A 17677-nucleotide genomic window follows, 5' to 3' on the forward strand; every position below is an offset into this window, starting at 1 on the left:
TTAGAAATCATAATGTTCAAGTTTTAAATCCAGACTCTGGGACCTCATTCAATAGGTTAATTCCGCTTGGCTTCAGTTTTTCCTGAAAATTAACATGGCTTAAAGATATCTGAAATGACTCTGTGTTTTTATAATATTAAGTGACAAAATAGCCTTGCATTTTTGCTTCAGTTACAATGCCATATAAAAAGTTAACTTCTTCTTTGCAGCTAATACAATTCCATCTAGCAAATTAGGCACTTAAGGAGACAGTTAATTCCTCTAGACCATTAAGGCCATTCTACAGTTTGAGTTGAGTAAAGAAAGGGCAGAAGAGAAACAATAACACGTTATCCATCACCTTTATTCTCCTTGCCGATACTCTGAGAAGTACACACGAATTAGACTAATACGAATTGCATGCGGTTGTTATATGTGGGAACACGCCTTCCCTTCTTTTTGAAAAATGGAAGCTTGCTCCAGATTCCAGCTTCCTCTGACTTATGCAATGAAATGACACCTGAGCAAACTTTGTTAATGTACAATGCATGCTGTAATAGCAAACAGGAGAGAGGAACAGGAAAAGCTAAGACTCACTAAATGTAAGTTTTTCTATGTTGCACTCAGTTTTAAAGATTTTGGAGTTAGAACCATGAAAGAACAATAGAACAAGCCACATCAGAAAGAAAATACACATAGAGTTCTTTCAATAATTGGGAGTTGTGCTGCCTAAGACTCAGTGACTCATTAAATTTAGTGACATTTACCCACATTTTACGAGGAAGAAAAACTTCCCCGTTGAGATCTTCAGACATAACTCCTGAGCACTGCCTCATGGCTAGCTCCGGAACACCAAGTGACACAGCAAAAAAAGGCAATTCTACTTTCTAAGATTTCGTTCTTAGAAAATCTAAGACTTCAGAAATACAAACCCTTTTTAAAAAAATGTTATGTGACTGCCTGCATGTATTCCTGGGCCTTACGTGTGTGCCTGCTACCAGCAGAGACCATATGAGGGTATAGGATCCCCTGGAACTGGAGTGACAGGTAATTGTATGCCTTCATATATATGCTCAGAACCAAACCTGGGTGCTCTTCAGGAGTAGTGCGTGCCCTTAGCCACTGAAACATCTCTCTAGTCCCTGAATACTGAATTTCCCCCTTATGATGTTAAAAGCGATGGTAATACCTCAAATGCAGAAATTAAAAGACAAGTGACAGACTAACACAGGCTACAGTTCTAACATTTAATACGCAAACAGAATTGGGCTTCACTAGATGCTTTTGTGCACATATATGTGCTCTTGACACCGAGGTTCAGAGAGAGAGAGAGAGCCTCATGTATTCTGAGGTAGGTAGAGACACAACAAACTGCACATCTCAGGCACCCGACTCACAGATACCATTTCATTAGTTCTTTGATAAAGATACAGAGGTTTTCCTTAAACAGCTTAGATAATTCTCAAGCAAGGAATGTCCCCAGATCACCTCTGGAGAAACAGTTTTATTAGAGGAATTTGGAACCAGTTAGAGCCTGTTAAAATACGAGGAGTTAAAAGTCTAGCCCCCACTTAACACCTCATATAGAGCATTAGGGCAGTCCCAACGGACAACCCTTGAAACTTCCATGTGAGCAAAGGCACTGCATGCTAATTTTTTCAATTATAAATAAAAATCAGCTGGGTGTTGAATAATTCATGGCTTCCTGCAGAGCTGAATTTGAAAACATCAAGCCAGCAGCCTAAGCCATCGAAGCCCACGCATGGACAGCTGCCATGCACGCATCTCTCTCTCTCTCTTTTTTTTTTTTTTTGAGATTCTCTCCACATGCTTTATTAGTTGGATTTCCACATTAGCGAGTCACATGAAACACAATCCATATCACTAAGGCCACAGTATAATTACAGACAAAGATGAGGCCTCTACAGCTTGCTGGCACAGAAACCTGAAGGGAATAAGGTATTGTTCTCTAATGTGTGGGAGCCAAATCCTGGCTAGAGAGAAAGACAAATCTGATAATTATTGACTTACTGGAGGTCCCTTCCGAAATATATACTCAATTTTCAATTACGATAGCTGCTGATAATGGAACAAGAGATCGGTCATAAAATGGTTATATTTCACAAGTCAGTAGGATGACAATGCTGAGCGCATTTGACTCCTTTGAGAAGACATTAATTACCTGAGGAGATAGTGTAAGCATGACATACACTGGTATTTATAGGCGAGGTTTTGAAATTTCAATTTCTTCCCAGTGAGTAAAAGGGGAACATGTTGATTTGTGACTCTGAATTTTCACACGCCATTCTTTCCAAAATGACTCAGCTGTGGTCCTACTTTGGATTCATTCACCAAATAAATGTTGAATTGATGCAGTACAGGACCAAAATACAAAAATCTTTTCCAAACAAACGTGGTATTTGATAGCCCAAATATGGGTCATACTTGTTTTAATAAGTCCTTTTTATTGGTGAGTTTTACTACCTATCCGTTTTTATTCCCTTCAGATTTTGCTAATGTGGATTGCAGTGTTTCACAGAAATCCTGAACGCACCTCCTGAGTGTTCTGGCTCCCAGGGACCTTCACCAGGCTGCTGTGAAGAGAAAGCTCTGCTCTCAGCTGGCCTCAGAGTTGACTCTAGCCTGTGGAATTTGTGGATTCTGTCTCTGACTAGAATAGCATTACCCCTCTCCTCACGCTCTGCACCCTCTCTGGCATCAGGTCGACCCAGGTCCTTTTTCTGGACTATGTTCGCAATCTCAGCTAGCGGGTCTGAACCGGAGTCTGCCTTCTCTGCGGGGTTATGTCTGTGCACATGAACCACACCTTCCCTCTCTCCTAGCAGCTTGGAAAGCAGGGAATAGAAACCACCTGTAGGGAAAAAAGAGAGAAATAGGCAGAGTGTTTACAAGACAGATTTACAAAACTTGGTTCCTTAGAAACACCATTTCTTGATTGCGACATTGGCTGAGAAGCAAGGGTGTTTTGAGACTTTCATATAGAGAAGGGATGGAGGGATGGAAGAGACAGAAGAGGGAACTCAAACACTGGTATTACAGTTTACATTTTATTCTTATACCATCTTCTCCCTGCTACTTCACACACACCGTGACCATCAAAATTATACTAGAAACGAAACAAAATAGCTCACATGGGGTTGCATGGCGTGTTTTAATCATTGGCTTTCATAGAACAGTTTAACTGCTATGGAAATTAAGAATTTAGGAATCCATCAGATTTCAAAAATAAAAATAGCCACCACTGCATTAAAGAGAGCTATCATCACAACCAAACAATTTAAATTTGTCTTAAAAACCTGCTAAAGCGCCGGGCGGTCGTGGCGCATGCCTTTAATCCCAGCACTTGGGAGGCAGAGGCAGGCAGATCTCTGGAAGTTCGAGGTCAGCCTGGTCTACAAGAGCTAGTTCCAGGACAGGAACCAAAGCTACAGAGAAACCCTGTCTTGAAAAACCAAAAAAAACAAAACAAAAAAAAAAACCCCCAAAAAAAACCCCTAAAAAACCTGCTAATGCATAAGCTACAAGGAATCAAATACTTTTTTTTCAAGACTATTTGTGGAACATAACCAATGGATGAGATATGTGTACATGTGACAACTGAGAAGCCAGCCTTATGGTTTCTCTATAGCTAGCATGTGTAGATCCAATTGCTCCTCTAAAGCAATAAATGGAGCAGCTCTAGAATTATTATTATTTTTGATATAAGAATCATTTAAAAGCAGTTGGAAAAAAGAAGATAAAAGAAAAAAAAACCTGAAAATCATTAGCTGAATCATCACTAAGTGCTTTTTTATATTAAAGAATGAACATGGGTAGGATTTTATGAAAACAGGCCATGCAAAAATTGTGGTTAGGTACAATATCAAAAAAAAAAAAGCCCATACAGTATCTTAATTATCATCATATCATCATTTACATGAACAAACCCATTACATCTGCTATGTGAATGGAAAATACACTTGGTCTCCCGGCAACCTCTTAGGTTTTCCTGTTCTCAACCTATTTTACATGTTGGCTGCTAGGAAACCTGGTTATAGATTCTGATTGCTTATATTTAACTGCATCTACAGCACCACTGGATAACTTTTATAAGCCTTTTTTTTTTCAGGGCCATGCGAAGCCAAAAATTCATAAATGGTTTGCTGTAAACCACTAAAGAACATAATCTTAAGACATTTCTGCAAGGGGATACAAAGTCTTTCCAAACTTACACTAACACACTAATAAGAGTTTATAAATAATCTTGGCTTAGCAATTCAAAGTAGGTTTGAAATTCTTGCTGATGCAATCAGCTTATCCTAGGTGAAATTTTCAGTCAGAAAAAATTCCTAACTAATGGGGAAATCTCTTCAAAATAAACAAAACAAATCATGACTCAACCAAATAGGTTAGGTTACAGTCACACCCTGTCTTCCAGAAGAAAGTTCATCCACTTCAGCTAAAGCCTCTCACCATGCTTGAGTAGTGAGATATTTCACACAGAAAATAAAATACAATGTTATTTCAAGAAGAGGTAAAGCGCATAATTTCAAAGTTAAAACAATGTCATCAGGTTAATATGGAAGCAGAAACACAGACTGAACACTTTGCCTAGCCCGTCAGCTTCATCAAAGTTGAAAAGTGGTCGTAAGATACCAACATGCAGAACACTCTTGTCCATTTGAAAAAGTCATTGGAAATCATCTTTAGGTTAGGAAAGTAAAATGTTAAAGCAACATGACAGCCTTGGCTGCACTGGGCTGTGAAAACACAGCTCCGGAGACCACTAGATGGCTGTCTCACTATCTCACAATTTCTTTCTTTAATGCAGGAAGCTGACAAGTCAACCGTTCTCTTCCTTTCTCTTTCTCGCCCTCTCTCCTGGACGCTCAGGGACAGATTGGATCTTGAGTTGGTAATTGTTTTTCTTAAGCACATTAAGATCTGTGGATCTATGTCTGATGAGATATGAGATGGGGCAGGACATGAACAGAAGAGGTTGCCTGGGAAAGATTTTCTCCTATTGTGTAAACTGTTTCGACTCTGCAGATGGTTTCTTTTGCTGTGCGGGAGCTGTTCAATCTCACATAACCCCAATAATCAGTTCCTGCTCTTCCTTAGCTGCTGGAGTCCTTTGCAGAATTTCCTTGTCTATATTTCTACATTGAAGGGTTTTGCTCAGGCTTTCCTTTGTCATTTTCAGAACTTCTTATTTTCCATTAGGGTCTTTGATCTGCTTTCAATCGAACTGGGTAACCGATAAGGATCTAATTGAATTCTTCTACATACTGGCATCCAGCTTTCCCAACATCATTTATTGAAGATGCTCCAACTCACGTTTTTGACATCTTTGTGTCAAAAGGTGGTTGTTTAAGAGGGCATAGGGCTGAGCAGATGGAAGGAAGGAGAGTATTGAGGGGAAGGTTGAGTAAAAATAAGGATGCATGAAAAGGCTATATGAAAACTCACTATTTTTATGAGTTAATTTAGAAACTTAATTTTTAAAGGAGTTTGAACTGAGAGAGCATGCATGAGTAGATAGTGCTGATCCCAGAAGTCAAAGAGTATTAAACAAAAATCCCAGAACCAGTCACGAGACACGTCCCCGTGATCTCTTTGTCAGGGGGGCTCTGAGAGCTCTCAAAGCAGTAAAGGCTCTTGTTCTTGGTTACCCAACAGAACTAGATGCTAAGATACTAAGATACCATTCACTTTCGTTACGTGACATAGAGAAAGCAAGCTGGCCCTGAGCTGGAGACGTCTCTGTGGGCTAGCTTTCATAGTGCTAGGACTTCCTCTCAGGCAGTGGGATCTGGTGGAGTTGGTGATGTGAACCTAGGACCCCTAGCTGGAAGGCGGTGGTAAGGTGGCTGGTCAAGAGGTGGTAAGCTGGCTGCGGGGGGGGGGGGGTGCGGGGGAGGGGCAAGGATACTTCCACACACATAGATCACTGATGCTCTCAGTGGGCAGTGGTTAGTGTAGAGACCCATCACTGATAAAAAATGCTGATAACTGGCTGCTCAGTGTTCACCATAAGTAGGTCATGTGCATCACTTGCTCCATGGTTCAGAGGCCATTACAGAAGAGGCCAAAGACAGAATCTGAGAGCCAGAAAATGGGAAGGGCGGCTGTGCAATGCTGTCCTGTGCCCTGGCTACTGCCCTCATGAACTCAGAGCATCTGGGGCTACTAGAAAAGACCTAACCCTAGCATTCCATCATGCATGGAGGCCTCGTGGTGGCCAACCTGTAGATGAACTATTGGCAAGTACAGGCACGGGGAAGGAGAAGATCATTTTTTCCAGTGGTACAGCCATCTCTATGTTAGCTATGTCCCAGCTAACAACACCACACCTGTGATCATGTAACAACCCTAATTAGACTCAGTGGCTCTTTAATAAACATGAATAAAGGGGTGGGGGGGTGTTGCTGGGAAGAAGAGGTCCAGAGAAAGTGAGATGGCATAAATTGGAGTAAACAGGTTAAAGCAGATTATATGCATGTATATAATGTCAAAGGATAAATCAAAAAATTTTCATTGTCTGCCATGCTCAAAGGACAATGGCACTAGGTTTCGATCCTAATACATGAACTGGCTTTGTGGGTGCTTAGCCTGCTTAGACGCTCACCTTCCTGGACATAGATAGAAGACCTTCGTCTTCCCGTAGGGCAGAGAATTTGGACTGCTCTTCAGTATCGAGAGGGAGGGGGAATGGTGTGGGGGGAGGAGAAGAGGAGTGGGGATAGGAGGAGGGGACTGGGGGGAGGGGGCAATATTTGGGAGGAGGGGAGGGAAATGGGAAACGGGGAGAAGGTGGAAATTTTAATTAAAAAAGAATAAAAAAAATTTTCAAAAATTATAGGTAACTTGCTTTGGTGTTGGATTATTTTGGGGTCTTCTATTCCATTGGTTCACGTGTCTTTAAAGTCCACATATGAAGAGGAAGCTACACCTAATTAGGTGTACTGGATGACTAGTCCTACCTGTCCTTCCTTCACATCTTAATCTTTTCTACCTATATCTTCTCTTCGCCTCACTGAAGGCTTCAGTGCTCATGGAGGATGGACTGGGTAAGGCTCTGATTCTGATGCACGATGCTGAATGCATAAAAAGGATGCATCCTCTGCTGTCTGGTGATGGATGGAGCCACACCTCCTTAGAGCCTCCTCGGTTATATAACACAGACTATTATCCCTCACAGTCTTAATCTTTCCGCTTAGAAGTTCTGACACATGCATGCACTCATATGCATTCACCCCCTACACAATTAAAAAAAAAATCTTCTCAAAATTCCTGCATTCTGATATGTTTTCCTTTAATGCCCCCTTTCAGATATTGGAAACTTGACATGTCTAAAAGTGAATTATTTCTCTGCTTTCCATTTTTACATTTTTTCCATAATTACGCTCTTACTCCAAATCACTGAATTTTCCCTTCTCTCTCTAGTGACCACTAAGTCCAGATTATAGTGATTAGGAGTGATTTTTGCTTGCTGACCATAGCCCTCATCAGGGATCCCCATCGTCCTCTGGTTATCAGGGGGAGGGAAAGGCTGCTCCCTTTCCTCCCAACAGATCCCAATTCTGGTCTGAACCTGAATCCTATCATGAGATGTTGAAATCTTTCCCCCTCTGCTGACTGGCTTGCAACTCAGAGAGCTCGCCTCTTAGAGCCCTCTGGGTTATAGTCCAGACACCTTCCTCTCGCCTCCCTCCACCTGTGCATTGCTGAGTGGCTTTCTCCCAATCTATTCTGAGACTCTCTACTAAAATAACCGCATAATTTATTTCTAAAACTGCGATACTTTGGGTGAGGCAGAACATTTTATTAATACTTATGCTAGGAAAAATGTGGACGATCCTAGAAAGCAGTTTGCTACCATATCTGTGGCTGACAGATCACAGTCATTCCAGTGGCTTCCAGCCCGTGTAGAACGGCAACAGTGGCCACTCTGTTTTAGGATAGCATGACCTCATAACTTTGCTGACCTCCTCATGTAATTTAACATATTTCAACTCTGTGACAAAGTCTCTATTATATCCCAGCTATCTTGCCCAGTTGGTAGGAAGTTAAGCAGGGACTCTAAGCACATAGTCTTACTGAGATCCATTCTACTGAGGTTTGGATACACCGTGGCTCCGGAGTATTTGCAGGCCAAAAATTATTTCTTTTTCCTAATTATTAACAAGGTGGAAATTTAATCAGATCACTGCATAATATCTCAGAAATCTATAGGAAGAAGTCCATTCACAGATACATATCCATTCAGAGGGCGGGCTAAATAAACCTCTTTTTAAAACACAGCTACATTTCCTTGGGCATTTTGTTATAGTAACAGCTGACAAATCCACCTTCTAAGCTGTTCACTGCGCTGGATCTGGGATCCTTTCTCTTCCTAAAATTTACTTCCAATTTGGCAATCGACACTGTTTTTCTTTTAAATTACCTTCCTTCCTGGTTCAGAAGCCAGGTTTACTTTCGGAAGAAATAAGTTTCTCTTTGTTCCAACCTGTTCATAGTATAACACTAGGAGCTTCTCAACTAATTGGGGCACGTGCACAGCAGTCATTTTGTCAAATGAACTAAAGGATAATGACTGGTTTCTCTGTTGTGGAACAGGAGAGGAGCACTTTGTTTACCTCATCAGTTTTACCTCCCGCCGTCAACATATCCTTTTATGCACTATCCAATCCTCCACAATGTGCTAAAATGTTTTTACACATTCAAACCATCTCTGGGAATGCAGAAATTATGATATAAATGTCAATAGCGAAGAAACTTCTTTTCTCATCCCCTACCACACTCCTAGTGTTCAGTGCAGTCCCTATCACGGGAGTGCCCAATAAATGGTTCTAAGGTTTTAAGAAAGTATTAGCTCGTGTAAGATGTTGCCTTTGCTTCTGTGTCAGTAGAGACAATTTTTTTTTCTTTTTTGCCTTGATCATGCTGTCCTGCAGAGAGATCGCGTTTGTTTCTCCAACATCCACCAACACTTTGATCCTTATGAAATGCACAGGCAGGTCTCTGATGTAATTGGACTGAGATAGCTTGATATTTGAAAAGTTCAATTAGAGTAGCAGCCGATGAGCTGAGGAAGCGGGAGTGCACAGTCCACGGATGCAAACAACAACTAAACTCGAAATTTCTAGCAGTGTGAGCTTGCATTAACCACCCAATGGAACAAGGAGGGTTTTCCTGCTTGGTGGGAACCGTGTACTATTCCTTGCTCCCTGAGAGGAATTTCCCTTGTTTACGTCTGAGAACATAACAAGAATATACTAAAATAAATGCAAACATACACTGGAAAAAAAAACCATGAAGACTGAGCCATGAGGCCAGACGTGGTGGTTCATACCTGTAATCCCAGCACTCAACAGGCACAGGCTGGGAGATTACATGTCTAGGTTAGCACTGGCTATATATATTTCAGGCCAGCTCGGAGTAGAGAATGACATTGTCTCAAAAAAAGAATAAATAAAAGAGGGAAAAATGGAAAAAAATAGAAGAGAAAAATTGCTGTGAAGTTACTTTTAAATAAAGATAATTGGATTAAAAAAAACAATTGCCTTTACTTATAGAAAATGTAAAATCTGAACTGTGGCAGATAGTTCACCCTAAAAATAATGGCCAGCTGCAAGGGCTGGAGAGATGTTTCAGCAGTCACCAGGATGGGTTGCTCTTGCAGGGGATCCAGGTTCAAGTCCCAGCACCCACACGGCAGCTCCTGACCATCTGGAACTCCAGTTCCAGGGGAGTCAACAACTTCTGTCTTTTGTGGATATTGCACACATGTGGCACACTTACATATGTGTAGGCAAAACAGTCTTACACATTAGAGTAAAAAAGTAAAAATTTGACAATTTAAAATGACTAAGAACCTCTTAGTAATTTTCTAGGATATAAACACCCATTGATCACAGAAGTCACTGGTGCTTACTGTACACAGCAGAGTGCTCCCATTACTGACCAGTCTGTGCTTTCCATGGACACAGAGAGGAAATATGTAGTTCATTGGCAGTTTAAGCACTGACAAGATATGCCAGGTTTCACAGTAATAACATGTAACAAACCAATACTAACATGTAAGATAACTGAGTAATGAAAAGGATGTGTGGAATGGAAACAGAAAGTATTTAAAAAAAAAACAGTTTAATATTTGGTTTTACAATTCTGTCAGAAGTGATTTTCTCTATTGGTCAAATTTGATTTGGTTTGTTGACTGTTTACTTGCTATGAACTCACAATATTTACTCTCCAGCCTTAGAGTAATAAACATGAGATCACATGAAGCCCAGCTCAAAGCTCATAGATGAAATGAATTTTATTACAGGAGAATAGGAGATAGGTGAGAAATACCAATTAGGAATAAGCTTTTGCAATTACCATGCATACAGATCTACATGGGAAGTACAGCCGTGTGATAAATGATCACTCACATTTTGTTATTAGGGAACCAATTCTAAACAGCATCTATTCAGCTTCCGAGAGACTTGGGGGTATTTAGAATTGTGCTTGATAGATGAGTTCAATAAATAAAGACTTGTGAGTAACTCATAAATCACAACAAACTGATAAATTTTAGCAAATGAGACCATATACAAGAACTGTAGAGTATTTAAAACTGGGCTAACTGACATTGAGCGTCCTTGGAATCAGCTAAGAAAAGAGTATTAAAATCACATGTACTTTGTAAGGAGATCAAATGAATGTCTTATTCTGAACAAGGCAAAGAATTATATGCTTCAGCTACTACATCCGAGTGTGTCTCACACCTACAGTTCACCAGACCTTAACTGAGGAAGCGCTGTTGGTCCACTGTTACGGCTTTCACTTGCCACCCGGTTCCTTCATTTTGTTCATTTGATAAAACATGTCAATGAAAATTCATTTTCTGTTAGCATAAAACCAACTGCGAAATTATTCTGTTTCACAGAAGGTGTTTGATGACCTTTAACTTCCTGGGGTCACGGACTGTTTTCCCTCTACAAATTGCATTTTTGTTCTGTTCTCCCTGCCTTGGGATAATAGCTGCTCGCTTTGACCTTTGCATAGAAAAATTGATTATTCGAGGACACAGAAACTACAGTGAGAAGGGTTTTGAGCAAACTGAATAAAACACATCGACGGGCCTTTCTGCAGCGAAAGAAATGCTGTCCCGAGGAAGAGGCCCCATTCTGAGGATGTGCTGGCATTGGACGTTTGAGTTCTCAACTCTGTCTTGAGCGGTGGAAAACACTGGACCACACCACTATAAGTGACATAATTTAAGAGCAAAATTGCTTCTGAAATTTCTATATACACTTGTATAGATTCTCACTTGAAGCAGGTAAGCTTTTGGTTTCTAAATAACACTGACAGAAACATCAGGCTGTCTCTCTGGCCCAAAAAACAAGTGTGAGGTGAAATAAGGAAAACTTAGAAATCATACACTCATTTTCTAAACGTGTCAGCTGAGATATGAGGGATCTCTGTGAGTGTGTCCACATCTGCTCTGGAAAACCTTAGCATCACTTCCTTTCAGACAGCTTGCTAGTAAAATCATTTCCTCCACCCAGAATCACAGTAATTGAATTCACACATATATAAGAACTCATGTTTAATTTATTGTACTTATTATACATGTAGGCGCTAGTTCACTTGTTTACTGGACTTAATAAATACAGGTAATCATTCACTGCTGATTGTACTCATATATGGAGGTAATTCTTCACAATGATTTAAGGGATGGTGATATTTTATCTTTATGCATGGAATCACATTAATTAATTTTTTCACATATAAGCTCATACATGGAGAAAGGAGATATTTAAAGATCAATAGCGGTATAACCTAATTATGCCACCATTAAAAACAATTGTTAGAGGTTGGGTATGTACCTTAGTAGCTAATACTTGCTTAACATTACCAGGGTTTGATTGTCAGCACTGGAAAAAAAAAATCAACCCTGCCAACAGTTTTTATTATATTAGGGAATATGAAAGGTATAATAGTTTTAAAAAGAGAATATAAGTGATATATAATGGCCGAATATATATATATTTCCATATAATTTATATATGACTACAAACATATTTGAAATATATATTTCACATACAGGATTTTCTTTGAGCTAACAACCTCTTGTTTGTTTATAGTTTGCATAGTTATCTTCTATAGTAAATAGTGTTTTAAAGCTCAAAGCAACGATTATTTAAGAAGCCCTGCAGACTTGTGGAACACCTTGTTAAAATGTTTCCAGTTGCTGTATTATCTAAGACAACTGGACAGATAAATCTCTTATGTAGTAGTGTTATGTAGTTGTTTGAACAATGATACCATCTGAGACAGAGTCTGAGATAGACTTGCAAAGGATACTGTAGAAGGCCCGTGTGCCAAGAGAAAGCATGAAGGCCATGCCCCACGGCTTCATGTGACTCATATATCAACTGATTTCCAGTCAAGATTAATGTTCTTGGAGTTAATAGCTAGACTTCTAGTAAGAATTTCAAAGAAAAGAAAGAATTGGATGAAGCCATGTTAAAAGGATAGTGGAGTTTAGTTGGATTTTTTTTTTTTGTCCATATTGGAGACACATTCTGATTGACTAGTCTAGATGAGCGACAAGTTCCAGGGTTCCCCCATCTCAACCCTGTTAAAGCTGGGGTTACTAATGCATGCCACCACATCTACTTTTATGAGGGTGCTGGGATTCAAATTCAGATCTTCACATTTGTATGGCAAGAATTTTACAAACTGAGTCACCTCTCTAGCCCCTGTAGCTATGTCTTTTATTTCAGTTGATAGAATATGAACATTCCTCATGCACTTGTATGATCTTAGTAAACTTTATCCTTTTAAAAAGATATAGTATTTATTACATTTCTTGTATTTTCTCTACCTATTGTCATTCCAATGAATGAACGTTTCATACATACTCTCTATATGGAGGTTTGCAGATAGGTAGTGTATTAGTACTTGATGTGTATGCACATACACATATGTATGTGTGCAGAACTACCTAAATTATTTGCAGAACATCCTGTACCTGGTGAGCAGTACAGAACCTGCCTTCACATACAGGTTCCTGATGTTATAGATTATTGTTTTCTTGCTTAACAACTGTTCTACTCTTTACCACAGTTTGAGATTTTTTCTGTGGAACTAATATAGATATTATCTGTTGGTTTGTGGCTGGCACTACACAAATAATTTAGGTCTATTTTTTATTGAAGGTAAAACCATTAAAGAGTTAATATAATTTGGAGGAAAACCTTGGGAACAATTTGAGTCAGAACAACAAACAAAATAAAATCCCGGGTTAAGTTTAAGGGCTTACTTTAAAAATTATGACACAGGGGGTAATTTATTTGAATAATTGCAGTCCTCCGACTAGCTATTTGGTCAGCATGACTTCCTAGGGAGTGAAATAAATAGATATTTTGTGCAAATAAACGTCTCTTTGAAGAATAGGTTGTTCTCTCAGTCATGAGTAGATCCATCCTATGCATTGTAAAGAAATAGATTGACCTCATTAATATATCAGATAATCTGTATGAATGTGCATAGCTTTGTGTCTCTACTTAATCCTTAGCTGATGTCCTCCAGTGACCAGTGGGCTTACACGGAGATAGCAGTGGCCATTGGCCCAACTTCACAGAATGTTGGGCGGATGATAGATACAGCCATTCCAACATGTGAACAATAGGGCTTCCTTTCCAAAACTGAGGCAGAAGAATAGTTCTTTCTAAGTTATATTACTTTCCGTACAGTATATTTCTTTACTAATTATAAGTAGGAAAATTCTTCTCTGGAATTCACAAGAGTCTGGGCATATTTAAAGTTTGATGTTATGAAATAAAGGCAAATATGAAGGTTTTTAGGTGTTTTAAGGGATAACAATAGGTATGGCTGAAACTCCCTCAATCTTAGTGATTAGAAGTAAGAAAGATTTGAGGCCAGTCTGGTCTACAGAGCAAGTTCCAGGACAGGCTCCAAAGCTACACAGAGAAAGAAACCTGGTCTCGAAAAAACAAAAACAAAAAACAAAACAAAACAAAACAACAACAACAACTCGAAGTAAAAATGTTTTGCGCATAGGGTTTTTAGTTTTTTAACCTTGACCAACTAACTAAACTAACGCGAAGAGGAAATGATAGTCCGGCCTTAGCTTACGCATCTACAAATGGCGCTCTCACTCAACACTATCACATGTACATTAGCAGTTGTGAAGGAATTTTAAGAGTGCATACACTATTTCAAAGGCATGAATTCAAACAGTGTCCAATGCCAAATAACTTTGTAAATCTGGGCAAGTTTCAGCATAGTAACTGTAAGCTCTGTTAATAGTGCCTGTAATCAGGCTGTGAATCCTGCATTCCTTACAAATTGTATCAACAGGACTGATAAATTTAGTTATTTTAAGTTATACCCCCAGGATTTTAGTGCAAAATCATCTCCCTGTTTTAGATTTAACACAAACACAGAAACACCTGAAGCTAAGCTACATTTTAGAATGCTCTACTTTAATAAGGTTTTTTCTTTTTTTGCATGTATATGTAAGTGTGGTGTGTATGCATTTATGTGTGTTTGCAATTTTATGGGTGCACACGGGTGTGTGCCCGTGTGTGTAGGTCAGAGAATGATGCAGGTTTTTTTTTTTTTCAACCATTCTCTACTCTATTTTCCTGAGGCAGGATATTTTCCTGAACCCAAAGCTCACTCCTTTGGCTAGTCTAGCTAGTCAGCGTGGCCTGGGGAATCCCTTGTCTTGGTTTTCCAAGCTCTGAGATTACAGATGGACCACAACGCCTGCCTGCCTGCCTTTTATGTGAGTGGTGGAGATCTGAGCTCTGTCTTCGTGCTTGCTCAGCAAGTGCTCTTTACACTGAGCCCTTGGCCCAAACTTTCAAACACTGTCTATAGAAAACATTTATTTATTTGTCTTATATTGACAAGTTATTGCATAAACATTAAGCTAATGTTTAAAAACATATCATATTTAATCTGAAACGAACTATTGGAGATGTATTCTAATACCTAACACAAAGCATTATTTTCTAAACAATTGGCAAGAGACCAAAACTCTGGAGAGTGCTTTCTCATTGCCAGCACACATCGTTTACGACATAATAGCTATAAACAGTCCTACTGCACAGGACACAGGAAAAATGATGCTTCTCAACTCACGGCAACGTAACACAAGACTCTGAGTGTATAGCAGCAGTCCGTCCTGCTCTGCTGAGGGCAGAGAAGAGCGACAGAAACAGGCAGGCTTAGTTCTCAATTTCTTTTTGCTTCAAAGGCAAATATAGTTAATAAACATGATAATTTAAATGGAAAAGTTTACTGGATTTCAAAAGCAGCCCAAGGCTTGTTTCTCATCACTCTATGTGTACGTCTATTAACTATATTAAAGAGTTAGCATAGGAAAGAAACTGAAGCAAAGACAGAGAAGCCTAAGACGACTAAATCACACTAAAGAATTTTGCTCTTGTGGCTAAGCACAACTGGCCATTTCCTCATAAATTATGCATCATATAAGAACAGTCATGATATGGTTTGAGGTTGACATAGAGACAAACTATTTGATGGCTTCATAATTTGGCTGCCTATTTGGACAACAAATACTTTCATAGGATAATTACAGAAGTAAGGATACGTACCCTGCTCCAATACCTCTTCCTCTTCATGCTTTGGCTGCTGAATTAGAGTTGTCTTGTCTTTGTTTTCCGTTTCTGTAAAGAATTAAAGAAGTTGAGCATGAATTATCAGCATATATTACATACTTTATTAGTTTATTGGGATTTGGCCACCAAAACAGCAATATCACTCAGAATCTTGTGTTGATTACATTATCAAGAATCTTTATGTTAGAAATGCACTCATTCACAATCTTCTGCCACCCCCAGCATAACTAGAAAACTACAAAGCCCCAAGGCAAAAGGTAGATGAAAAGAAACAAGTTAGTTTAAGTTAAAGAGCTAGCTAGAAATGAGCCTAATCTAGCCTGAGCACTCATAACTAATATTAAGTCTCCATGTCTTGATTTGGGAGCTTGCAGTGGCCTAAAAGTCAAAGCCTGATACAACTTCATGCAGTGAGACCAGGTGTGTGTTTTACAATGTTAAACTAAAGGAATAGCCATCGAGGAGGACCATTGTGCAGATGAACCATAAGCTAAAGCATGAATCTGAGAATCAGACTCCAAGAGCAAAGACCAGGAACATCAAGAATTATTTTTTATTTGAAAAGGCCCATTAGGCAGATATGGCTGGAAAGGATAAGCATTTTCACTATTCAAGATATGGTAGAGATTATAAATCATATAAAGTCATTTCTGTCTACGGAAGGAATGAGGTAAAAGTAACACAGGAATTATATGAAGAGAGGTTTATATTGGTGGGATTGGTCACAAAATTAACAGTCTTTTCATCAGTGGCTGATAATATTTGTCGTGTGTGTGTGTGTGTGTGTATGTGTGTGATGTGTATATGCACTGTATAAGTGTGTATATATTCATGTGTGTGTGTGCGGATGTGGACATTTCTATGCATCAGTTTGTGGAGGCCACATGTCAACACTGGATGCCTTTCTGAATAACTCTTATTTTTCATGACATTGTCCTCTACTGAGTCAGACGTTCCCTGATTTGTTTGGGCTGGAGAGCTTAGGGTCCTCTGTCTCTGCTTCCTAGTGTGCACAGGTGGGTACCACTGTGTCTAGCTTTTTACACCAGTGCTGGGGATCTGAACTCAGGCCTCAGGCTTTCATACTAATTACTGTACCAACCGAACCATTTTCCCAGTGACCTCTTTTGACTGTTTTGATGGAGACATAAGCGAGTAGAGACTGCATATGAAAGAAAGAGAGGGAATATTATGTGTGCATAATGATTGACTGAAGATGCTAAAATGATTTTAGATTCATCATATAATCAAGCGAGACAACAAATGAAACTATGGAGCACACGATCACGTGATACTCTGTTAAATATCCCACTCACCTTTGTGATGGCCATGCATCATAACCATGTCAGATTTGACAGTAATTGGAATGTTGGCCTCTGCTGGTATAGTTCTGAACATATCCGGAGCCACATTCTGTGTACAGGTCATGAAGGAAACTGCATATTTGGCTTCCATGTAATACATAATGTATAGGTTGCACATTTCATCACTCGATGTGCCACTGTAGGGGAAATCAAGTAGATAGAGCACTAGAAACAGTTCATATAAAACTCATCTTTAATGCAGCGTAAGTGAAGCCAGTAAATCTGCTAACAATGGACTCAGCAGTGAGAAAACTGCATCTGTATCACAGTCTCAAACACGCAAATCACGTTATCGAAAGTGTAATTCCACCTAACAATAGAGTATTGATGTCTGGGTACTCTGTGGCAGTCACCCAATATCACAGGTGAAAATGGTACTTAAATAGCTCAGAGATGCAGTTTCCCCCTCCCAAATCATTTTATTCTTTACTTACCATCCATGTTCCCAAACCCATAAATAAATTACATTTTTAATAAATTACACAGTTCTAATTATCAACATTCAGGAAGCTAGGATCATCTGGTGTTCTGGTTTATCTCTATGCTCTGAGAAAAACACTTTGACCAGTAGCAAATGAGGGGAGGAGAGGACCTGAGTCAACTTACGCGTTATAGTCTGTCATTAAAGAAATTCAGGGCAGAAGCTCAAGGAAGTTTAAGCAAAAATGA

General features: G+C 39.4%; 1 protein-coding gene across 9 annotated transcripts in view; it reads right to left on the reverse strand.

The window, feature by feature from the left end:
- The window catches only part of Pam (peptidylglycine alpha-amidating monooxygenase), a 289755-nt gene that overhangs the window by 45261 nt on the left and 226817 nt on the right, over nucleotides 1-17677 (reverse strand). For 5 of the 9 annotated variants that reach the window (XM_057758187.1, XM_057758174.1, XM_057758181.1 and 2 more), the window contains exons 13-15: nucleotides 16961-17145; nucleotides 15621-15692; nucleotides 2534-2851 (exon numbers count right to left, since the gene is read on the reverse strand). In XM_057758187.1, coding sequence (XP_057614170.1) covers nucleotides 2534-2851; nucleotides 15621-15692; nucleotides 16961-17145 — 575 coding nt within the window. The remainder of the gene's footprint in view (nucleotides 1-2533; nucleotides 2852-15620; nucleotides 15693-16960; nucleotides 17146-17677) is intronic. The other 4 variants (XM_057758219.1, XM_057758203.1, XM_057758211.1 and 1 more) reach the window with 1 other exon arrangement.

This window comes from Chionomys nivalis, chromosome 2 (genome assembly GCF_950005125.1).
Source record: "Chionomys nivalis chromosome 2, mChiNiv1.1, whole genome shotgun sequence".
Taxonomy (NCBI): domain Eukaryota; kingdom Metazoa; phylum Chordata; class Mammalia; order Rodentia; family Cricetidae; genus Chionomys; species Chionomys nivalis.